The sequence below is a fragment of the Pediculus humanus genome, genomic scaffold (assembly GCF_000006295.1).
Source record: "Pediculus humanus corporis 1103172108268 genomic scaffold, whole genome shotgun sequence".
Classification (NCBI taxonomy): Eukaryota; Metazoa; Arthropoda; class Insecta; order Psocodea; family Pediculidae; genus Pediculus; species Pediculus humanus.
In genome coordinates this window covers 304,908-331,035 of record NW_002987837.1, presented here as the reverse complement: position 1 = coordinate 331,035, position 26,128 = coordinate 304,908, and the positions used below count along the sequence as shown (strand labels likewise).

At 28.4% G+C, this 26,128-nt stretch overlaps 5 protein-coding genes across 5 annotated transcripts; 3 read left to right on the top strand and 2 right to left on the bottom strand.

The window, feature by feature from the left end:
* Window positions 1-1,078: 1,078 nt before the first annotated feature.
* Phum_PHUM501080 (tyrosine 3-monooxygenase, putative) lies at window positions 1,079-8,368 on the top strand (the record flags this gene model as incomplete). Its single annotated transcript, XM_002430794.1, has 10 exons — window positions 1,079-1,144; window positions 5,153-5,320; window positions 5,438-5,498; window positions 6,040-6,185; window positions 6,276-6,459; window positions 6,542-6,698; window positions 6,781-6,977; window positions 7,083-7,218; window positions 7,664-8,020; window positions 8,197-8,368. The coding sequence occupies 10 exons, from the start codon at window positions 1,079-1,081 to the stop codon at window positions 8,366-8,368; spliced, it is 1,644 nt and encodes a 547-aa protein (XP_002430839.1).
* Window positions 8,369-10,235: 1,867 nt separating this feature from the next.
* Phum_PHUM501070 (uncharacterized protein) lies at window positions 10,236-12,879 on the top strand (the record flags this gene model as incomplete). The annotated part of the gene is made up of 3 exons (XM_002430793.1): window positions 10,236-10,383; window positions 11,374-12,434; window positions 12,649-12,879. The coding sequence occupies 3 exons, from the start codon at window positions 10,236-10,238 to the stop codon at window positions 12,877-12,879; spliced, it is 1,440 nt and encodes a 479-aa protein (XP_002430838.1).
* An 8,176-nt stretch (window positions 12,880-21,055) lies between these two features.
* Window positions 21,056-22,686, top strand: Phum_PHUM501060 (uncharacterized protein; the record flags this gene model as incomplete). Its single annotated transcript, XM_002430792.1, has 4 exons — window positions 21,056-21,152; window positions 21,808-21,938; window positions 22,196-22,391; window positions 22,466-22,686. The coding sequence occupies 4 exons, from the start codon at window positions 21,056-21,058 to the stop codon at window positions 22,684-22,686; spliced, it is 645 nt and encodes a 214-aa protein (XP_002430837.1).
* Window positions 22,687-23,783: 1,097 nt separating this feature from the next.
* Phum_PHUM501050 (transcription initiation factor IIE subunit beta, putative) lies at window positions 23,784-24,922 on the bottom strand (the record flags this gene model as incomplete). The annotated part of the gene is made up of 3 exons (XM_002430791.1): window positions 23,784-23,927; window positions 24,031-24,682; window positions 24,861-24,922. 3 exons carry the CDS (start codon window positions 24,920-24,922, stop codon window positions 23,784-23,786), a joined length of 858 nt encoding a protein of 285 aa, XP_002430836.1.
* A 136-nt stretch (window positions 24,923-25,058) lies between these two features.
* Window positions 25,059-26,078, bottom strand: Phum_PHUM501040 (uncharacterized protein; the record flags this gene model as incomplete). Its single annotated transcript, XM_002430790.1, has 2 exons — window positions 25,059-25,756; window positions 25,886-26,078. 2 exons carry the CDS (start codon window positions 26,076-26,078, stop codon window positions 25,059-25,061), a joined length of 891 nt encoding a protein of 296 aa, XP_002430835.1.
* Between the last annotated feature and the right edge of the window lie 50 nt (window positions 26,079-26,128).

Here is a 26,128-nt window from a genome sequence, read left to right as displayed (position 1 = left end):
CCTGTTAAAAATATGCAAATAAAATGTATAAAAAAAAAAACAAACAGAAAATACCTCGAGAGTCACACCTGTAAGAAAAGAACAAGTGAAAGGCATGAATGAGGAAAGGAAAAAAAAAACGCGCGTCAAGGGTATCGTACGCCATTACCAATCGAAGTAATGTTGGTTAGTGAATAAGCAGAAGTGGGAAAAAACATAATAATAATAATAATTTTTTGAAAGAAATTTAAAAAAACCCGATTTTGTACGATACGACAAAAGAAAAAACAATCAAACAAATAAACAAACAAACGACGACAACCCTCTATCGAAACCTACCATGTTATAACAAACAATAAACACGGTATCGAGAATGAGTATAACCGAAGGTAAAGTTCGTGAACTTGACAGTGGTGAGTGCGTAAGTACGGTACGTACGTACGTAGGTTACGGTACCCTAGAAAATGTTGAGATCGGAAAAATAAGGAACGACGCCGAAATGGAACCACGAATCTGTCGTGGTATAGAAAAAAGAAAAAGAAAAAGAAAGAAAAAGACAAAGGCGAAAAGAAAAGCATGCGTGGATTGGAACAGGACGCACGAGGTGAAACACGATCAACAAGTGGGGGGTCGTTAAAGACCAATGAAAAGTTTTCATACCGGAAAGCGATTTCCCTACGAAAAGGTGTACGCGATTTAAAAGGTGGGAGACAATTTCGTTCTCCTCTCCCCGATAAAGGTGGGGGACTAACATCTATTTATAATGAGTGGGTGACCCAGAGGGTGCTCGTTTGTTTGATCATTGCTTGTATACGACGGTCGTCGTCGGTTAATATTTTTTTTTTACGGAGTTTATCTCGTGATTGTTCTGTTCATTTGTGGGTGATCGGTTAGTTTTCTGTTCTTTAAAGAAGAAAAAGAAGAAGCCGTCAGAGGGAAATCAATATTAATATTAATATTATTAATAATAATAATAATAATAATAATCATCAGCCTGGCATTTACTGCGTTTGGACTCCTCAAGCACTCACACAACGTTTGTTCTATTCACGAAACTCCGATTATTCGAGTAATTAATAATAATAATAATAAATCAAAAATGTCTGTCGCTACTGCTCAAAAGAACCGCGAAATGTTTGCCGTCAACAAATCGTATAGTGTTGAGGTGAGTCAAAAAACTAAAATATTATCATTTTTTAACCTTCTATTTTCCATAAACAAAAACAAACAAACAAACGAACAAACAACCATTTTGTTACCTTTGAGTTACTACGTCGTTAACACCCCAAATTTTTTAAACCCTCCCCCCTACTTCCCCTACCCTACCCCCTTTCTCTTCCCTTTTAAACCGCAAAAAATTCAATTTATTGCTTTTGTGCGTGCGTGCGTGTGTTTGTTTGTTTGTTTACGTCTTCTGCTTTCTTTTTTTGTCGTAATAACATGACCGTAAACTACAAGTTTTTAACGTAGTATTGAAAATTACGTAATAAAAAAAAAACATAAATAAATAATTTATTCTTTTGTATTTAAAATACATTTAAAAAGAGATTTTTTTTTTTTTTTTCTAATAGAAAACTCACGCGTATTCTCACGCACGTTTACGCATATATACACACGCGGAAAATTATTTATTTATTTATTTTGAAAAAAAAAAAAAAAGAAAAGTTTTTAACCGATCGTAAATTAATAATTTTTAAAGACCGAAAGAAACATAATTTGTGTAATTAACAAAAGTCGAACAAGGTTATTTAAATTCCAATTAAAAACTAAAAATAATAACTAAAGGCAATGTCAATTATTATTATTATTATTATTATTATTATTATTATTCGTTTAAAAAAAAAAAGTTTACGACTAAATACGAGTAGATTCTTCACACGTATTTATAATAAATAATAATAATAATAATAATAATAATAATAATAATAATAATAATAATACGAAAGGATTATATTATCATTATTAAATTTTTTCTTTTTTTTAATTGATTTAAAATTCAGGGTCGTACCTAATTCGAATCGAAAAAAAAAAAGAAAATATTTTATTAACCAATTGAAAACGACGGCAATAATCTCGGTCAAGCGTGTGTATTATGTGCATGTATGCAGGCATGCGTAAGTAAGTGCGTGAGTGCGTGAGTGCGTATTTAATAATTAAACAAATAAAGTTTTGTTGTTGTTGTTTTAAAGAGAGAGAGAGAGAGAGAGAAAGAGAAAACAAATTAATATTAAATTTTTTTTCAATGGTCAATCAGGTAAGAGGAGTGTCAACCGGTCTGTCGTCAGATTATTACCATAACATTATATATTTATTCGTGAATGAAAAATGATAATAATAATAATTTTCGTAATATGCCAAAAAAAAAAAAGAAAGAAAAGAAAATGGGAAGAGTGAGACGAAGAGAGAAAGAGAGAGAGAGGTCAATGGTTAACGATAAGTAAAAAAAAAAAATCGAAAATCGTTCGAGAACGATTCGATTTCGCGAGAAAACGATCAGCATTAGAAATTTAAAAAAAAAAAAAAAAAAAAAAACTTTTAAATTTTTGTTTAACAACCGACAAACACACACACACACACAACACATTTCAAGGGCTCTCTCTCTCTCTCTCTCTCTCTCTCTCTTTCTCTCTCTAAGTACATTTTTTTATTTGGTATAATATAAAACTTGTTGTTCGATTTGTTAGCCAATTCCTCGGGGCTTATTGGCATCAAGTAAAATCACGCGAACCTACGGTTGGCAATCGTGTCATTAATTTTATATCGGATTCAATCGAAATTAATTAATAAAAAAAAAAAAAATTTTTTACTTTTTTCTTCCACTTTTAAATTTTGCATGTAATTTTTTACTTCCCTTTATTTGATGGTGACTTCCCCCTAATCCGCCTCTTCCCTCCCCCCTCCTACTCTCACCACCGAAAAAATTCATTTTCACAATTCAACCTTGCCTTGTCACCATCATCATCATCATCGCAATACCTCGCGATATTTGCGCGCAAAAACTTAAAGAACAAATAAATACATTAATAAAAATAAAAATAATATTAATAATAATAATAACAACGATCACAAACAAGAACAAGAACCATTTGCTGAAATAATAATAATTAAACAATTACGTAGTTGACAAACGACATTAATAATAATAATAATAACGATGTTAAATAGCAATAATAATAATTATTATTATTAATACAGTGATAAAATGTTATAGTTAATATAAATGACGAGGCATAATTGGACCGGTAAAGAACGCATGGAATAAACGAAGGTTAAACGTTGCAATGATCGGAGGCATGGCACACGCGCACGCACTCACGCACGCACACACACACACACGGTACCACCGTGCTAAAACTCGAGCCTTGACCTGATAGAGATCTTGATACAATAAAAATGAACACAACCACAACCAATAAAAAAAAAAAAAAAAAAAACACCATCGGCATTATATATATATATATAAATATAAATATACTTTTTAAGTTTTTAAATATATAAAAAAAAAAAACAACATAATAATAATAATAATAATCACCTCGCAATTTTTCTGATAACGCAGGTTGTTTCAAAAAAAAAAAAATCAAAATTTTTAATGTCAAGTGACGTCATCAAACGAAAATATTTAAAGACTCGTTATATATATATTAAAAATTTATTATTATTATTATTATTATTATCGAGCCGATGAAAAACAAATAAATTTTTTTATTATCGTTAAAATTACAATCGCGAAACCGGATGTATCGAAATGATAATGATAATGACAATAATAATATTAATAATAATAATAATAATGAAAACTCGCGTATGAATTACACTCGTTCCAGTTGTTTAAATTAAATTTTTTATTCTATTCGCGAAAAGAGAGAAAATAATAATAATTATTATTATTATTATGAACGTGTTTAAAAGCCGAAAGGATCGGTGTGGGAAAATGTCGCGACTTTGCAAAAATGCGGCACGTGATAATGGATTTTCCTTGTATTTCAAAAAAATGTCCGTTTTTTTTTTACTCGGTTTTAAATTTTGAATTTGATATATGATGGAATTGCGTTCGGTCGTTCGTTCGTTCATTCATACGTTCGCGAACGTGACTCGATAAAATATCAAATTGAAAAAAAGAAAAATTATTATTATTATTATAAATAGAAAAAAATAAAAAAAATGAAAGGAAAAAAAAAAAAAAAATAGAGTGCGGTCCATTAACTTGTTTTGCCTTGATGACCACCACGAAAAGAGAGAGAGAGAGAGAGAGAGAGAGAGAGAAATCGGATTTTAATTTTAGTATCGTAACGGAATTCTAAAAGTCGAAGAATTAAAAAAAAAAATTTTTTTTTTTTAAAAATCATTTTTATAAAATCTCTTCTCTCCTGAGGGATTGAATGAAAATTGCTTCGAAATCCCCGGGAACTTAACCGGAAACTTGGAAAAAGTCTTTGAAAATCCTTTATGAAAAAATCATTTTTCTCTTTCTCTCTTTCTCTCTCTCTTTAAATTATTTCCTTTCCTTTCCTTTCCTTTCCTTTTACTCGACTATTATTTTCTCCAGGGCGGATTTTCCATTTTCTTTCTTTTTCTACTACGATATTAATTCATTCACAGCAAAAAAAGAATTCCGGAAAGACAAGTAAAAAAAAAAAAAAGTGAATGTGCTCTCGTTAAAAAACTTTTCTATCTCTCTATCTCTCTCTCTCTCTCTCTTTCTCTCTTTCAAATTATCGTTCGATTCGTTTTTTTTTTTTTTTTTTTTTTTTTAAATTCACCGCCTTGTCAAACCTGAAAATTTTCCACAAGGACCTTAAAGTCGTAAAAAGTAGAAGCGATACGACCCAGTGATCCAAAAAAAAAAAAAAAATTTATCAATCCGTCATTATTATTATTATCACTACTCATAAATACTAAAAAAAAAAAAATCGCCGGAAAACTCGATCGATACTATGAAATCGTTACGAAAAAAAAAAAAAAAAACTTTTTCGTAACCGCAAAGGAAAATTTTTTTTCAAAACTACGATTCGAATCCTGGAAAAATAAAGAAAAGAAAATTTTTCTTTTCGATCGATCGAACGATTACCGGAAACACATTTAGGGAAATAGATTTAAAAGTTGAAAATTTTTATATCAAAAGGAAATCTTTTGTCAAAAGTTTCATTTCCTCTTTCTTTCTTTTTTCCAGAACGGATATCCAGCACGTAGACGATCTCTTGTTGATGATGCACGATTTGAAGCCGTTGTCGTCAAGCAAAATAAACAAGCTGGATTAGAAGAAGCAAGACAAAAAACAAATGGTATGTTTCCTTCTTTCATTTCACAACAACCAAACAAACGCATACCTAAATTTTTCGTACCTTTTGCACGAATGCACATCCGCTTGTTGTTGTTGTTGTTATCACACCTATTTTTAATGCACGTTTCATTAGTTGTTGTTTTTTTTCTTTTCTTTTTCTCTCGCACGTAATAGGTGAAAATTCAGAAGATATTCAAAATGTTGAACAAATTCAACTTCAATCAACCACCGGTAGGTACCAACACCGATTTCATTTATTATTATTATTATTATTATTTAACTTTGAGTAGTTTAAACCAAACAATCTTCATTCCGTTTATCCCGTTCTATTTCCCACGACTTTTCCGTCTCCTTCAAATTGTTCCTGTAGTTTAACGATCGTTTTCCATTAGTCACTTTTAAACGATTCGTTTATTATCCAGTCCTTGGAATAGTTTTGGAATGCAATCCCATAAATATTTTTATCACATCCGTTTCGTGAGGTTTTTTCTTCTTTTTAAATCCGACGAGAAACAGATTAACCGGCGGATTAAGTGTTTATTTTATGATAGCATGGCTTTATAATAATTATGTTGAATGTCGTTTAGATGTATCCTCTGGTCAAAATGGAGAAGAAGATTCCGCATTTAGCGATTCCGTCGAAGATGAATGTGAAAACATTGAACAAATCGCCGGTGAGTGATTGATTGATTGATTGTTTAAAAAAAAACTAGAATCCTTTTCTTTCTTGTATTCTCTTTCTCATCGCTGAACGATTTGTTTTTCATATTTTGCAGATTCCGAATTGACCGAAGAAGAAATGTTCATACTCAATGCGTCGTCTGATTCTAAAATCGATGATAAAACCATTCAAAGATCGACTCTCATGTTAAAACTCAAGGATGGAATCGGTTCTTTGGCCAGAATATTAAAAACCATCGAAGTACGTGTTGTGAAATTTTTTTAATTTTCTTTACATCGAATGTTCGAGAGATGGAAAACGTTGCATTAAATTTTCTTTCTTTTCTTAAAGAACTTTAAGGGTACCGTCGTACACGTTGAATCGAGACCATCAAACGTTTCCGGCGTTCAATACGACGTTCTTATTAAAGTTGATTTGACGAGACAATCCTTACTTTTGTTGATTCGTTCTCTTAGACAAAGTTCTGCACTCGGTGGTGTTAGTTTGTTAACCGATGAAAAAGTTAATGTTAAGGGTAGGTAGTGTGATGACGTCATTTCACGATTCGATTCGGTTGTTACATGTTGTTTGATTTTGTTTTTTGTATATACGTCCAGATCCATGGTTTCCCAGGCACGCTAGGGATCTTGACAATTGCAATCATCTCATGACTAAATACGAACCGGATTTGGATATGAATCATCCAGGATTTGCTGATAAGGTATACAGGGAAAGAAGAAAAATCATTGCCGACATCGCTTTTGCTTACAAATAGTGAGTTGTTTCCATTTTTTTTTTTTCATTTCCGTCGTAAAAAAGTTTGTTTTTAAATAAATTCTTTGTTTTAAATCATCAGCGGAGATCCAATACCAAGAATCGAATATACCGAAAGTGAAACATCCACATGGACTGCAGTTTTCCACACGGTTAAAGACCTCATGCCAAAACACGCTTGCCAAGAATATAGAAAAGTATTCGCCATGTTGGAAGAAGATGGAATATTCGAAGCTAACAAAATTCCACAACTTGAAGACATGTCGGCTTTTTTGAAAAGTAAATCATTAACGATTGATTGATTGATTGATTGATTGAATCCTGTCTGTTTTTCGATCGAAGTAAAAAAATATTAATTTAATTTGATTTTTTTTTCTTTTCCAGAACACACCGGATTCACATTAAGACCTGCTGCCGGATTATTATCTGCCAGAGATTTTCTTGCCAGTTTGGCATTTAGAGTTTTCCAAAGTACCCAATACGTTCGTCACACGTCTTCTCCATACCACACTCCAGAACCGTAAGTTTTTTCTTCTTTTTTGTTATATCGACGAATTCTATTTTAGAGATCTTGAAAGGTCTCTCGGAAAAATCATAAATGAAATTAAAAACCCTTTTGAGTTAAATTAATAATTAGTCGAACCTTTTTGTTTGAACTTTTAATAAATTGCTTTTGAAATAATTAAATTTTCAAAACGATTTTACATCTTCATTTTATCATCATCATTATCATCATCATCACTTTCTCGTTCCTTTACGTTTAATCAACAAGTCGGCCTCGTTCCGACATCGAAAAAAAAATTTTTTTTTTTTTTTTTTTATTAGAATTTTAAATCGATATTATTATTATTATTATTATTATTAGAATTTTTAAGTTTCTCCGATTATCATCGATAATTTTTTTTTTCTCTCTCTTTTCTAAATTATTATTATTATTATTATTATTATTATTATAAATTTTTCAGGGACTGCATTCATGAACTTCTTGGACACATGCCACTTCTTGCCGATCCTAGTTTCGCACAATTTTCACAAGAAATCGGACTCGCCTCTTTGGGTGCTTCCGATGAAGAAATCGAAAAACTTTCAACCGTTTATTGGTTCACCGTCGAATTCGGTCTCTGCAAAGAAGCTGGAACCGTAAAAGCTTACGGAGCCGGTTTACTTTCCAGCTACGGAGAACTTCTTCACGCTATTTCCGACAAACCGGAACACAGGAGTTTCGATCCGGCTTCGACCGCCGTTCAACCTTATCAAGATCAAGAATATCAACCAATTTACTACGTTGCCGAAAGTTTCGAAGATGCTAAAGAAAAATTCAGGTGAGTGAAACCGCAAAAAAAAAAAAAAAAAAAAAAAAAATTCCAATTTTTTTACCTCTACGAAATTTCAATTATGCAATTTTACATACTTTCACGCTCTCAATTTTTATAACCGACACAAACCCCTTCAAAAATTTCAATTATGCAATTTTAAATTGTATTTCGAAATATTCCAGACGATGGGTATCGCAAATGTCCAGACCTTTCGAAGTCAGATTCAATCCACACACGGAAAGAATCGAAATATTAGATTCTGTCGACAAATTGGAAGGACTCATGTCTCAACTTCAATTGGAAATGCTTCATCTCACGAACGCAGTCAACAAAATGAGAACCACAATCTGTTAAATCCTTACACAAACACAAACAACAAAAAAAGAGCTAAAGACATCTTGAACGTATGATGAGAGATTATATATAAAAGAGAGAGACTGAGAGAATGATTATGATAATAATGACTGCGTGATAATGAATGAGACATTAAAAAAAAAAAACACGATTTTCCCACAACGACACCTGATTCCAATTATGTCGTCACACATGAAACACCTGACAATATTATTAATTAATCATCATTATTTTAAATATTCACAAATTAAATATTATATCGGATCTCACCATATACCATATATAAAACCTTAATTATATGTATATCATATAAATTACACATTATAAATATATATATATAATAAGATTATTAAAAAAAAAAAAAAAAAAACAGCAAAAGTAAGCATGAAGCGTCTTATCACAATGATATCGACATATATATAAATATGTCAACATAATATTGTTCCTGTATACTATTATTATTATTAATATTATAATTATTATTATTATTTTTTTTTTTATATAAATATATATATATATTATTAGTTTTGCACGATTATTGCAATTTATATAGTTATTAAAATAAATAAATGAAAAATAAATAAAAAAACATGAAACAAAAGGTCATGTTATTATATTAATGTTATTACTATTATTATTATTATTATTATTATTATGGCTATTTAAAAAATATTTAAAAAAAAAATAAATTCACTTGCTTTAATTAATTATATACATATATACGTAAATATATTTTCCATGACCTTATTAATAAATAATGTAATGCACACACACAAACACATTTTACAAATGAAATTATATATATATTTATTTATGTATTTATGTATTATTTATAAATATAAATAAATAAATTATGTATGTAAATATATTATTTATGTGTGTTTCTTATATTATTTTATTTTATTAAAAAAAAAAAAAAAAACGTAGATTATTATAGATTATTATTATTAAAAATAAAAAATAAAAAATAAATGTAATTTTTGTCAAATCTGTTTATTTTTTATTTTCTCGCGAAAGAAAACGGTGACGTCACAAAAGTTTAAAAATTAAAGAGAGAGAAAGAGAGAGGGGGGTAATAAATTATTTTCCCTCCTTTTTCAATAATTAATTAATTAGAGTCCATCTTAAATTTATTAACTTTATCAATAATAATAATAATAAAATGTATCGGAGTATTTAGCTTTAGTTTAAATTTTGCCACATTTTCGCCCTGTTCACGCCATCTTTTTTTTTTTAAGGGGACCCCCTTCCTCCCCTTCGCGATTGCTATCATAAGATAAATCGATTGCCCTATATCATAGTAAAAAAAAAAAAATTGAATTGAAAATTTTTCACGAGTGATATAAAATAAAAAATAATAAAAAAAAAATGTCACCGCCTTTTCGAATTTTATTATTATTATTATTATTATTATTATTATTATTATTATTATTATTTTGAAAATAAAATTTATGTAAACAAATAAACTATTTAATTAACTTAAAAAGTATTTTCAATTTTTTTTTTTTTTTTTTTTTAAATATTTTTTTTTCGGATGATTTTGTTATTAAACTTTTATTGATTAATTGGTTTAAAAAATTCGTTGCTTCCACGATCATGTTTAAGAAATAATAATGATGATGATGATGATGATGATGATGATGATTACGAATAATATGACGAATTTTTAAATATAAGAAAAAACGAAAAAAAAAAAAAAACCTATTTATTATTATTATTATTATTAACGTCGTCGTCGTCTTTGTCGTCATCGTCGTAGTCGTCGTAATAGTTAAAAAAAAATATTATTATTACTATTGTTATCGTGTATATTATATGTAATCGCAAAATTAATGAAAAGACAATATTTGAAAATGTTTGTTATGAAATGAAAACCGTTCATGTTGTTCTGTCGTTTTTTGGATTTTGCATTTTTTACGTATTGAACGCTGATTGGTTGGATAAATTATACGAAAATTTTATCGAATTTTATTTATTTGGTGATTTCGAAGAAGTCGCACCTTTTATTTCTTCAGGTGAGTTAGAAAAACCGTCCGCCATTTTATCATTTACAAATTATCATTTATCATCAGTATTATTAATATTAATATTTTCGATCGCGTCCCCCCCTTCTTATTTCGTTCTATCTCATTATTCGCTCTCACGTAAAAATAAAATTCGCCTACGTAATAATAATAATAATAATAATAATAATAATAATAATAATAATAATAATAAATCAATAAATAATCAGTATACGTTTTGTTTTGTTTTTGTTTCGACGAAAATCAAACAAAAAATTTTCATTGCTCGTGACATTCGTGATTTTTCTCAGATCGTCACGTGACGATTTTTTTTCACTGACAAACATTGACGAAAATAAAAAAAAAAAAAAAAGAAAAAACCAAATCAGGTATGGGGGTCACGTCGACGTCGACGTCAAATGAAAAAAAAATTATTTTAGTCATATTATTATTATTATTATTTACTCTTATGTCGTAGAATTTTTCTCTTCTACATCTTAAACGCGTCAAAAAAGTGACAGGATTTGGCTTTCGTTTTTCCTATTTTTATAATAATAATAATAATAATAATAATAATAATAATAATAATAATAATAATAGGAATGACGATGACGATGATGATGATGATGATGATGATACTGACACATCTTGGTTATGTTTTCCATAACATTTATCATCTTTTTTTTTTTTTTTTTTTAATAGAAATTTAACCTTGAGCCGTCTTTATAAAACATTATACACATGTTCTTTTTAACCTGTTATTATCATTATCATTATTATTATTAAAGAAAAAATATATTAAAAAAATTGAATCGATATAGAAAAAAAAAAAAAAATAGATTGTTTATCATCTGGAGTGCCATTGTTTAAAACGACAATTCATTTTGCCTGGAGTGTCAAAATAATCGAGGGCCCACCATTTTTTTTTTTTTTTTTTTTATCATTCGAACGTTTATAATTTACATCAAGATTTATTTATTTTTTCCAAAAAATATTTTCCAGTTACGAACGGAGCAAAAGAATTCGATAGATTGATAGAAGATCTAGCAAAATCCAAAAAAAAATGGTATAAATCCTTTTACGTGTTTTCATTCGTGACGATATCGTTAATTTTTTTCACGCTTTTCTATTATTTAAATATATTTTCGAAAAATCGCGGAATAATAAAAGCGAGCCATGATTTTATTAAACAATTTTACGTTTTTCAAAATCACAACGTCAAACCCGACAAGGAAGAAATACAAAATTTGGTCATTGAATTTTTAGAAAAAAATTTCAAAAATATAAATTGCAACAAATTCGGCGACGACGTGCCCGTTAAATTACTATGGAAAGGAGGAACCCTCGTCGAATCATCGATACATTGCAACGTGAGAGACGAATCCGCGGAACCTAAAATTTTATGTATGAAAAAAAAAACGAAATTATTAGTGCAATGCGGAGACGTGGGAAGCGGAGATGAAAAATCACAATTATCACCGACATCGAGCGAAGAATGCACCGTATCGAAAATTGCGGAAATACGAAAACTACTGGAATCCGAACCGGAAATTAAAAAAACACACGCGGACAAAGATGATTGCATTGATGACGTCATCGATATAAATGCGGACGAGAGAATATCGATTCGTAGGAAAAACATGTTGAAAAAAACGTCGCAAACATGTTTTCCACCGAAAATCGGATACTGTAGGAAATCCATTTGTCATAAAACTTCGAAAGATTTTATTGATAGAAATGTCAGCGTGCAAGAAGAAGTAGAAGAAGTGGAAGAAGAAGAAGAAGGAGGAGGAGGAGAAGAAGAAACAGAAGAAACAGAAGCAACAGAAGCAACAGAAGAAGAAGATGAATATTATCAATCGAGAGATTGTTTATCGAATCGATCCGAAGAAAATGGTGATAAATATTACGAAGATTGGAATTGGGATAACGTAACAGATCCGAAATTAATGAATCGTATTAAATTATTAGAAACGAGATTGAAAATAGAAGAACTTAAAAATAAAAATTGGATAAATAGAATGTCGAGAGCAGAAGGAATTTTACAACAGTTAAACAAACAGGTATAGTTTTTTTTTTTTTTCTTTCCCTTCCCCCCCCCCTAACTATAAACAATTTTTTTTTTTGTAAAAAACGAAAACGTAAACAATGAGTCGAGTATAAGATGTATGGATAAACCGGAAGGAAAAGTATAAAGAGAGAGAGAGAGAGAGAAAAGGTTATGACGTAAATGTACATTTTGTTACAAATATATGTATGTGTAATCAACCTCGACAGGTTGAAAGAGGAATTGATTCCATGTCGAAAGGAGTTAACTCAAGCTTAATCTCAGGTAGAGCTTATCGAGGAGACGCGTCCGATGGAGACAAGAACGGAAACGTTGAAGATAACGAGCACGGTGACAAATTGGGCTTCTACCACCACCACGCATCCAAAGAGGAATACACAATTCACTCTTGTCAATCAATATCAACCTTTTTGTACGCAAATTCCGTCCATGTCGCTTAGCGAAGTCATAAAAAAGGAGGTAAGATAATCATTTTAATACATTTATTCCCTTCTCTTCCATTCCCTATTTCTCCATTACCACATCTCGTGTGCAACCATCTTCGAAATAACCGAAAAAAAGAAAAAAAATTTTTAATAAACAATTGAAAATCGGCCAAGTTCATTAAAAACTTTGAAACATAAAAAAAAAACAAAAATTGAAACTTGGGTTTTTTTTTTCTAACAACTAAATTGACCGAGTCACTTGTATCAAAGCCAAATTATTTGGCCGAAAAATATTTGCTGAGTTAGTTTATGCCAATGCCACCTTGACCTAATGGATAACTAAAAAAATAATAATAATAATAATAGATATCAATCTAAATGGTTAAATCATATTAATTGAGACACGCATATAGAAAAATATTCAATAAAAATGATAAATTTTATCAACTTATTAAAAGCATCATTAACTAAATGAATCACAATTATTGATTATTGATTATTATTTAATGCGTAAATAAATGTTTGAGTTAATTAGATTAATATTTACCCCCCCCCCCAGTGTTATGAAACAATAGGTGATTATCAACATTATTATTATGTAATAAATAGATCTACGATTGTTTCAAGTTCATTTATAGAAAAATTTGAATATTTGTTTTTAATATTGTAATGTAAAAATACCGATCTTATAGAAAACGGTTATAAATAAATTAAAAATTTTTAAAAACAATAACAAATAATTCTTAACAATTTAAATGTTTATATCTTATGACAATGTTAAAGTTTGTGTTTTGTTTTTCTCTAAGAGACTCATATAAGAGTGAACTAACTCATGCTTAAGATTTTTTACTTTGATTTGCCCTTTTATGTGATAAAAATCAGAAAAAAATAAAGTTAAAGAAACATTATCGAATAAGCAAACAGTAACAATAATAACAGCCACAAAAATAGCATCTACAGCAGCAGCAACAACAAAAATAGCAATGACAAGAATAATAATAACCACAACAACAATAACAACTGTAAAAACGACTACAAAACAGCAGCACTAACAAAAACTACAACAACAACAACAAAATCAGCCACACCAACAAAAACTACAACCATGACAACGGCAACAAAATCTGCAGCAGCAACAAAAACAATAAACACGTTAACAAAAACAGCAATGATAACAATAATATCAACAACAACTAACTAACTGACAATAATAACTGCAAAAACGAAAACAAAAATAGCAGCAGCACCAACAACGAAAATAACAAAAGCAATAACAATAATAATAACAACAACAACGACAATCACAATTGCAAAAATGACAACAAAAACAGCAGCAGCACCAACAACGAAAATAACAAAAGCAATAACAATAATAATAACAACAACAACGACAATCACAATTGCAAAAATGACAACAAAAACAGCAGCAGCACCAACAACGAGAATAACAAAAGCAATAACAACAATAATAACAACAATAATAATAACAACAATAATAACAACAATAATAATTACAATAATAACAACAACGACAGTAACAACTATAAAAATAACCACAAAAACAGAATCACCAACAAAAACTACAACCGCGACAATGGCAACAAAATCTACAGGAGCAGCAGCAACAACAACAAACATTCAATTTTTTTTATTTATTTAGCTTTTGCAAATGTTTTTTTGTTAGGCAAACTTGTCAACAAAAAAAGGCAACAACAAGACAACGACAAATAAAACTTTTTTCTTTTTTTGCCAATTGCAAAAAACATTTAACATAATTAAATGTTTAAACGTTAAAATTCGTACACGATTTAAAAAATTAAAAATGTCTAACGTTTCGAATCGAACGAACGAACGTACGAACGTACGAACGAATTTAATTAATAGTTTTTTAAATTTCATTTTAAAAAGTTTTTAACGATCATATAAATTTCGTTATGACAAGTTAAAACATAATAAAACTCGTTCGTACAAACACGAATAATAAAAGTTTAATAATAAACTCACCCTTTTGTATAATTACAGATTGGTATACCAACGTGGAAAGAAGATAGTGCGAGACTATTTAATACGGTTGTACCGACTCCTTCCCTTCCACCCATACCTTCCCCGAATTCATTGCCACAATCATTATTAAGATTTAGCAGATTTTTTTCTAAATAAATAAATAAATAAAAAATTACAGTTATTTATTTAATAGTTCTTATTTAAAAAAAAAAAAAATTAAAATTACTATTTTATAAATAATTATAAAAAAAGTTATTAATAATAATAATAATAATAATAATAATGATATAACAAGACAATTTATTTAATTTTAACAAAATCGATTAAGCCAACGAATAAAATAGATTATTATTATTATTATTATTATAATTGCTTGTATATATGAAACTTACTTATTAATAATCTATTTATATTTATTCATTTTTTTTTTTTTAAATTATAATTTTAAATTTTATTTATATACACATATATTTATTATTATTATTATTATATAAGGGAATAATACGTGTCATTTGTAATATTATTACTTTTTCTTTTTTTTTTTTGTCATGAGTGGTAAATTTTTAAAAGAAATATATGTAGTAAGCACAAAATGGTTTCTTTTATAAACCTGATACCACACACACACACACACACACACACACACACAAGCACATTGTTTCATTTGAATGAAAATGATAAGTTTTTTCTAAACAAACATGTAGTTAAATGATGATAATAATGATGATATGAGATATAATCAGTTGAAGGTTTAATGGGGTTGCATGCTTAACGTTGATTGTGATCACAACCAACATGAATACTTTGAAGGAGTCAAAGGTTGGTTGTAGTGTAGTGGTATAGTAGGTTTGGTGGTTATAGTCAGGTTGGTTGAAGAGGGTTGATTTGTTAAAGTTGTTGGTCAGTTGGGGTTGTATAACTCCCCGGAATTTCAGTTATAACTTGTTTAAGTAAATGCAAACTTGTATCTTAAGTGGTGGATGAAAATGATGCAGCATTAGTACTTTAGATGGTATAATGGTACTACATTAGATGGTAGCATGGTGAGTGAAAGGTTGACAATATTACCATTCAAACATCTCTCTCTCTCTTTCTCTTGATTCAAAAACTCTGAAACATTATAAAAAGAGATAGATTAATTACTTTCAAGTGTGATTCACTATAATCCCAGGAGGCACATTCAGATTTTTTGATTGATTTGAGATTCCTTTTTGTCTTTAATGTTTTCATATTGTTCTAAACAACTTTTATATTGCTCATGGTCTAGTATACTTCAATATTGCTCAGGGTATCATAATTTTGTTTCCAATTACAATGCAAAGACTTGTTTGTTAGACGCAGTGAAGAAGTGCACTCCTTTCTTTCTTATTCTTTTTCATTAATTACTCATATTGATAATTAATCAGATTCGATTTTGTTTCTTAATGTATCAGTTTTAAATAACAATAACATAATCACCTGTAAAACAAATGAATCAATTAAAAAATTTTATCATATGTAATGGATGAAAAAATGAATGCATTAAAATGGCGGCATAAGTTTCTAATTAAACGCATTAAGTCATTTCATCCAGCGTTATTTCAAACAAGATAAAATGAGTTAATTTCATAGAAATGTCAAAAAAATAAAATTTATACAGATAATAGTGAAAGTAGATAAATATTATAATGCATTATTAGAATTAAATGTGTAAAACAGAAAAGAAAAAAAACCTGATCGTGATTTCTTTTTTATAATCGAACGCGGCCATTTTGAAATGATTAGCCGTTAAAATGAATTGAAAATCTTTATCGTCATATTTTTTATTCATAAAACACTTAACCTTTTTTCTTTTTTAATTTACGGTTTTCTCTCTTTCTCTCCGTTACTTTAGAAATAATAATAATTATAATTAATTTAAATTAAACAAGTTTACACCACACGCGAATAAAAAAAAAAAAATTAAAAAAAAAAAAACGCACTAATAAAAATTTCAAACGCACGCACTTTATTCACTTTAACGTGGCGTTAGAAGCGGTAGAAAGAAATGGAAAGAAATGGAAAAAACTTCGAATTCGTTAAAAAGGCGGTGAGATGAATTTTTTTTTTTTTTCGTTTCAGTTATGGTGAAACAAGAATAGATGAAAGACGAACGTTCGTACGTTAACGTTAACGAAATTTTTTTCTTTTTTTTTTTTTTTTCTTTTTCGTTTTTATTTTTAGCAAAAAATAAAATTTTGTTTTTCGATTTCTATTTCGATTCTTTCGTCGATTGTTATTTAAAAAAATGTGTTTTTTTTTTTTTAATATATCGGGATATTTTATTTTAATATTACAAATTAATTTTGTTGTTTTAATTAAGATAATTTCGAATAGTTTATTTTTAAATTTTTTTTTTTTTTTTTTTTTGAAAAATTTATATATATAATAATAATTAAAGTGGATTTGAAATATTTTTTTTGAATACTCGAGGTAAGATATTTTTATTTTATATATATGTTTTAAATAAAAGTTATAAATAATTTGAAAAAAAAAAAAAAAAAAAAATTAAAAACAGAAATGAAAAAAAATTTTTAAAACGTTTTAAAACATTTTTAAATTTTATTTATAAATAAAATAAAATTTAAAAAAAATGGTGTGCGTTTTAACGAAACTAAAATAAAATTCCAACGACGTTTTAAAATTTTTTTTTAAATTAGTTTTTTAATTTTTTTTTGGTGTTTGATTTGCCATCATCACCTCCACCATCATCCCAAACACCACCAATTATCATCATCATCATCATCATCATCATCATCATCATCATCATAACCAACACCATCACCACCACCACCACCACCATCACTACTACCACCATCACCATCACCATCACCATCACCACCACCAACCCTATCATCATAGCCAACATCACTAATAACACCATCATCATCATCACCAACACCAACACCATAACCATCATCATCACCATAACTAACACCACCATCTCCACCACCACCACCTCCATCATCATCAACATTACCACCACCACCACCACCACCATCATCATCATCATCATCATCATAACCGACACCATCATCAGCATCACCACCACCACCACCTCCATCATCATCAGCATAACCGACACCACCAAAAGCATCACCACCACCACCACCACCTCCATCATCATCAACATTACCATCACCACCACCACCACCACCATCATCATCATCACCATAATTGACAGCACCACCAGCATCACCACCACCTTTTCATTTAGGTTAATAACAATTTTTTTTTTTTCTTTTTTTTTATGTTTAATAAATATTAATTTTAATTTTAAAATAATTGCAAAAAGGTTTCGAATATGAAAAACCCTAAATTTTTTTTTTTTTTTTTTGGGGGAGGAGGAGGAATGGGTGGAAGGCATGTTACCCCTAATTTATTATAAAATCACGTTTAAATTTATAACTAATTTCCCCCCCCCCCAGGTCCCTCATTGGCGATCGAAGTGTATGTCACGAAAGAATTTTTTTTTTTTTTAAAATTTTCAATTAAGTTCGATTCGATTCGATTTTATTTTTTTAATAAAAAAAAAAAAAAAAATGGAGGGTCCCCCACACGAATTTATTAAAATTATTATTTTTTTTTAATTTTTTTTTGTAAATTCGAGAACGTTTGTATATATTTTTAAAAAAATTTTTTTTTCAAAATGGCATCCAATTTTTTTTGTTTTGTTTATTATTACAATCTTATTAAAATGAAACTAAACGAAATGTTATTCGTTTCATTTTAATTATTATTATTATTATTATTACTATTACTATTGTTTAAAATAATTTTTTATTTAATTTTAAAAAGTCAATAATGGCGTTTTAACGCCTTTCGTACCCCCCCCCCACCATCAAAACCTCCTCTTCAATTTCGTTTCCGTTTTAATTGGTTTTCTAATATATTATTTGACGGTTAATAAAAAATTATCATTATCATCACCGCCCTCGTCGTCGCCGTCGCCATTATTATTATTATTATTATTATTATTATTATTATTATTATTATTATTATTATTATTATCATCATATCGATTAATTTGCCTTCGAAAAAACGGATTCGAAATTTTTAGTTGTCGATTTATTTTTTTTTTTTTTCACGCCTCCCCCGGTTTGGACACAAAAAAAAATCGTTTGATCTATCGATCTATCGATCGATCAATCGATTGATCGATTACGTAATGTATTTGCACGTGTTTTAAAATGATTGATTCAAAGGAAAGATTTAAAAATAAAAAATTTTTTTACGAATTTTTCGTGTGTGTGTGTGTGTGTGTGTTCATGCGTGCGACATTTGACGGAAATTTTCTTTTTTTTTTTTTTTTCCAAAGGGGGGAGGTCGAGTAGGAGGGAGAGGAGGGAGCTAAGAATAAATTTATGACCCCCGAAAAATTTTTGAGAATTTTCAAAAGGAAAAAAAACGAAACGAAAAATTCGAATGAATGAGTTTATTGTTTACCGGAAATTGATAAGAGATTCGAGTGACGTTGAACCTGAAAGAAACCTGGAAATAACTCATCATCGGAGATAATAATGATGATGGGGAGTTTTAATCAACTGGAAAAGTCAACGGGGGGTGGGAAGGGGGAAATTATTCTAGGGCAAATTGTATGATTTCGATCAAACTTTTTGTTTGACTATTTATTTCGGGTTTGAATTTTTTTCGGCGGGAAAAGTTTTGATGATTTTTTAACATAAGGTTTAGTGGTAGGAGAAATTACGAATAAAGTGGTAGCAGAATAATTTCTAAAATTGAGTTTCCGTTAGAAAAAAAAATTAAAAAAATTCGAATCGTTTTCTTTTTCTTCAGGTTCGAACACGCCCGTGAAATACCTTGAACCAATAAGACGCGGAGGACCCTTTTTTTTTCTTGTTAACATCATTATTATTATTATTATTATTATCATCATCATTATCATCATCGTGATAAACAAATGAGGATTATATAGAGTGAAAGTAGTTTTAAAAAAATTCATTATTAATTTTTAAAGACGTTCTAGAAACGTCTTTATTGCTTTTAAACCGGAATCGAATTTGATTTGTTTTTATTTTTAATTTTTTTATTTTGATATTAATTAAAGCAGACGACGTTTCGAAACGGATAGAGGAGAAGGAGGAGGAAGAGGCGGGGGAAAGTTTTTTTTTTTTTACGTAAATTTATTTTATTTATTACGTTTAAGAAAGAAAAAAATAATTTTTGGGTTTGATATCGGAACGCGCACTCACACACATAAAATTGTTGTAGTGATGATGATGATGATGATAATTAATAAGGTTTTATAAGGTACTCAATATGTAAATGTGTTACCGAGGGGGAAACAATAAAAGGATGGGAAATTTACCCCGGGGGGGGGGGAGCGGTTAAAATTACGAACGAAATACATAATTTGACGCACGATTTATTGGTTTATTAATTTTTTTTTTTTCGGTTAGAAATAATAATAATGATGATGATGATGAAGATGAAGGAAGGGTAATGGTGGTGGTGGTGGTGGTGAGGATGAAGGTAGAGTAAAAACGGTGGTAGTATTAGTGGTAGGGGAAGTATTCGTGATTACAAAGATGATAGAGTTGGAAGGGTGATGGAAATGATGATGATGATGATGATGTTGATGGTGATGATGATGATGATTTTGTCGAATAGAAAAAAAAAAAAAAAAAAAAGAAGGAAAAAGTAACTTTTTGAACGTCCTCCGAATAACACGTAATTACAAAACAAGAAATATAAACTCCAAAAATTCGGGTGTGTTGTAAATGTTTCCTCCCCTCACTCCCTTCCCGTCTCCCGTCTTCTTTCCCTTTTTTACAAGTCAAATAAATTTTTTTTTTACTTTAAAAATAATAATAATAATAATGAGTGCTATTATTATTATTTTAAGTGTCAAACAAGTTTCGAATTTACAAGTAAAAAATTTTTAGGGTTGAAAAATTATATAAAATGATAATGATAATAATGATGATGATGATGATGATGATGATGATAATGATGATCGAACGAATGCAAAAAATTTCTTATTTCCGTTTCACCTTTTTTTCAGGGCATAAAAATATTCAAAGGATAATGACAAACATTTGGAATAATATTAATAATAATCATAATAATAATAGTAATAGTATTAATAATAATAATAATAATAATAATAGGTATTATTATTATTATTAAAAATGAAAAAACGACAACGATGACAACGAATCCAATCCGTGGAATACGTCGTAAAAAATCAGCATTATCCGAAGTCAAAGTCGCCGTTATCGGTGCTCCAGGCGTAGGTAAAAGCGGTGAGTTTATTATCATTATTATCATTTTTCCATTTTCTTCTGGTTTTTATCTTCTGGAATTTTACTCGCTTGTCTTGTAAAAAAAATCATCGAAAACAAAAAAAAAAAATGGAGGAATTCAAAAATCGTAATTAAAATAAAAAAAAAAAAAAAAAAAAAACAAAAAAATTTCAAGTAGGATTCGACGATATGACGAATGCGTTTGTTGTTGTTGTTGTTGTTGTTTGTCGCATTAAAACAAACGAATTATAATTTAAAAATAAAATAAAATGAAGGGCGATATAATTATTATTATTATTTAAAATTTTTTTTTTTTTTTTTTTGTAAATAATTAAAATGGAACGTCGACGTTTCGTAATTTAGCTCATTAGTAAAAGAAAAAGAAAAAAGTGGCAGCAGACCCTAACCGAAATATATATATATATATAAAAAAAAAAAAAAAAACAATTCGTGTAATTAAAATAAAAATTAAATTAATGTTCGAAACGTTCGAAATGTGTTAAAATGACCGTTATTTTTTCATCTCTTACGTCATAGAGTAAATAAATAATTTTTCTATTAACCATTTCCTTTTAAAAAAATTTTTTTGAATTTAATCGAACGTAGAACTTTTCTTCTTTGTTTGATGATAATGATGATAATTTTTCATATACAGCTCTGACCGTTAGATTTTTAACGAGGAGATACATCGGTGAATATGACCATCAAGCGGAAACGAGATATAAAAATGAAGTCCTCGTCGATTCCGAGCCCGTTTTATTTGAAATATTAGACACGTGTCCTAAGGTAAGTGAAGGTTAACAATCAAGTTCAATAAAAAAAAAAAACCCAACAAACACACATCATTAATTAATAATAATGATACTATTTGTTTATATAAAATAAAACTCTCTCTTTTCATTTAACAAAAATTGAAAACGACCCAAAAATTATATTTACGTTTGTAAATTCATATAATGATGATGATGATGATGATGAACGTTATTGTTCGCTCCCGTTTTGTCTTATTGTTGTTGTTGTTGTTGTTGTTGTGATGATTACAGAACGAAGATGAATTACCGAGCAATGAAACTTTACATTGGGCCGATGGTTTTCTTCTGGTTTATTCCATAACGGATCGTCAATCATTTAATTACGTGCGTAAAGTTAAAGAAATGCTCGATTGTTTCGATACTCCCATAACGCTCGTCGGAAACAAAGCAGACATGGTTCACCTGAGACAAGTGAGCGCGGACGAGGGTAAATATTTTATCCACGTTTGCGGTTTATCATTCCAATATGGCGACGCGTTTTCTTATCACGTCTTTTTACAGGTGAGATATTGGCAAAAGATTTCGAATGTTGGTTCAGCGAAGTTGCTGCTGCCGAACAAGTGACTCAAGTTGCCGAAGCCTTTCACGAACTTTGCCGTGAAGTACACATGATGAGAAGAAAAAACAAACAATCGTTACTCGATAGAATGTTGGGGGGTAAAACTGGGGGTATAAGAGTTTATTCTCGCGGTAAAAGCGACAGCGCTTTACCCAAAGAATAAAATTTAATAATGATAATGATAATATTTTAACCGTTTCCATTAACGATAATGATGATGATGATGATTTAAATCCCCATTCACATTTCACAAATTTCCTTCTAATTATTATTATTATTATTATTATTCCCATCGTTTTTTTTAGTTTTTTCAATTCCTTTAATATATCAATAAAAATTTATTTAAGCATTAAAAGACGGTTTTTTTTTTTTTTTTTTTTTAAATTCGGACTCTTTTTATTCAAATTAATTATAATCCGACATTCTTACATTATTTATTAACATAAATTTTTATTATTTATTTCATCGAATATTATTATTATTATTATTATCGAGTGATTTCGTGTTAATGTTTATCATCATTTATATTTATATATATTCCTCAATGTTTGACGTCTTTTTTTATTTATTTATTTATTTACATTAATTATATATTGTTTTAATTATATATTATTATGTATATTATTAATATTCAAATTTATACATTTTACCCTAAAAAAAAAAATAAATAAATAAATATTTATGTTGAAATGTTGAAATGTGTTTATTTATTTTCCTTTTTTCCCTCTCTCTCTCTCTTCTCCAGTACGTACAAAACCTTCAATAATTTATAGAGGTAAAAATAATTAATTTTTTTTTAAATCTTCTTATTGATTAATAATTCAATGGATGTGTTATCACTATTATCATTATCATTTCTTTAATTTTTATTACATAGAATATTTGTTATTCAATATCATCATTATGGCATCCCCAATTTTTCAATTAAAATAACAGAATAATTTTTTTTATTGATAAATAATAAAATATGTTTACTCCTTATTTATTTATTTATTATTATTAAAGATTTGAAAACTTTTATCAAGTATCAAATCGATTAATAAACACCTGTAAATAATTACAAAAAAAAAAAAAAAAAAAAATTATTAAAGATCATTTAAAACAATAAATATAAAAAAAAAAATATATTTACCTGTTTAAATATACAAAAATAAAAATTTTTATTTATTATTATTATTATTATTATTATTATTACTTTTTACAATTGAGGCACATTTTAAAAAAAATAGTTGAAATTTATTTATTTATTTATTTATTTATTTATTTATCGTCATAGGTTTGTAAAACATCAGCCAAATGTTCATTGTCTCTAGGTTTTTTAAATGTTCTTTTCTTTGCTACTTTTTTCCTCTTTATCGGAGCTGCTAATTTTTTAAGATTATGATCTTGCATTGATTTAATACCCTTTATATCAGTTAAAAAAAAAAAAAAAAAAAAAAAATTAAATCATTGATATTATTATTGAAATTAAAATAAGTAGATGTATTTGTTTAGGTTTTAAATTTACCTGTTTCTCTAAATATTCTTCAATTTTTTGATCGTCCATACTTTCCACAGCGACGGCTCTCCATAATTTTTGAAATTCTTCATCGATTGATAAATTTGCAGTTCTATCATTGTAAAATAAAATTTTTTTTTTATCCATAGGTCTTTGTATATAAATAATTTCATTGTTTAATATTCTTAAAATTTTTTCACAATTCGGTAGAGATTCTTGAATGTCTTCCAATAGAATCCCTCCCATACCTTTCAAATCGTGATGTTTTAATAATTTCAACATACTTTTTTTATCCCTGACTTTGTATGGGGGTTTAAATAAAAATTTTTGTTCAGGTGTGACTTCAACTTTGGGATTTCTAATTAAAGCTTCATTTAAAAGCCACTGTTTGACTTTGTTTCCAACATCCAATTGATTCGTTTCATCTAATAATTCTTCCAACGATAATGGATGATCATCGCCATCTTGATGTCTCGCTTTTAAATGCCTAACAATTTTAGCTAATACACCAAATTTATAATTTGAACTCCCTGTCATTGTTTTATATGTTGTGGCATCCAATTTAGGGCCTGATGATGCTGGCCTAGGCCTAGATTTTTTAGAATCATCTTTTGATTGTGATAACGGTGTACTGTTTTCTGATTTTTTTTTAGTTTCTACCCTGTAATTTTTTTTTTTTAAATAAAAAAAAAAAATAATTAAATATTTATACTTTACCTTCTTCAGAAGCTTAATTTGGACTTATATTATCAGGTAATTTTTACCAAAAAAATAAAAACAATAAATAATTTATGGAAAATAATATGTGAATTATAAAAAATTATAATTTATTAGCTTACGTGGGAGTCGTTAACGCTCTCTTTTTAAATAATTCTCTTTCTTTTAACAAAGCTGGATCCATTTTTTTTTTTTTTTTTTAAAGTAGTAATTCCTTTTGACAAGTAGACAAAAAAAAAATATTCCAAAAAGAACTCGTTATTATTTTACATGTTGTGAAGTTTATCTAGTTCCACGTCAACATAGAGTTCACATTCGAATTAAAAAGGAAGTTCGTTAAAAGCACATCTCACATCGGATTCATCTTTTTCAAAAACTATTTCAGGATTCGATTTTAAATCGTAATCGACCGAGTCTTGAGGAATTATGAACATTTCTTCAGGTTTACAACAATCAGTTTGTATGTTATAAAGTAAAGAAGGATATTTGTTAAAAATAGATTTTCTAAATGCCATGCAATAAAGATATTTGAGTTTTTCCAATCGGATTCTATTAAAACCAATACAAGCAGCACTTATTTTCCAATTTTTCATCAAGGAAGCATTTGCAGAAGCATGTTTCGAATCAGGAGTGACAATTAATAACAAACCATTTTCTTTCAAACATTTATAAGCGTTTAAACAAGCGATAAATCTTTGTTTGGGAGACGGAAGATATTCTAAAAATAAACTAAAAACGACAACGTTAAAAAAATTTGATGGTAGTTCGGACATATTATCTTTGAACGACCATTCGTTCGAATTCAAATTTTTAACGGTCACTTGTAAAAAATCACATTTTTTAACATCCGATGTCGCGGGATATAAATCGATTGGATAAACATTTAAAAAATTAAATTGTTTAAATGGATTAAAACAACTTCCGACATCTAACATTTTAAATGGAACGTCATTTAAACAATTTGATAAATTATTAAAATTCAAATTACTAGTAAACGTCGAATCGATCAAACCTTTTTCTTTCCAATTATTTAATTTTTTATATTCTTTATCGATTTCTTTTTCATATTCGTTTTTATAATAATAATCGTTTAAACAATTCATTATCCAATCGATTCGACACAAAAAATTTTCCGAAGAATCATCACCACTTTTATTATTAACAGACCAATAATTTTCAGAAAGTTTTTTCATATAATCGGCATATTTCGACAACATGTCATCGCTTTGAATATGTTCTTTCCAAGCATTTTCAGCGCCTATTTGTCGCGCTCTACGTCTTAGCGTCAAATGCACTTCTTTTATGTAATCGGATAAATTTTTTTGATCTCTCGATATCATTATAATGTTCGGATTTAAACAATTTAAATATAATTAACTTTTAACAACAC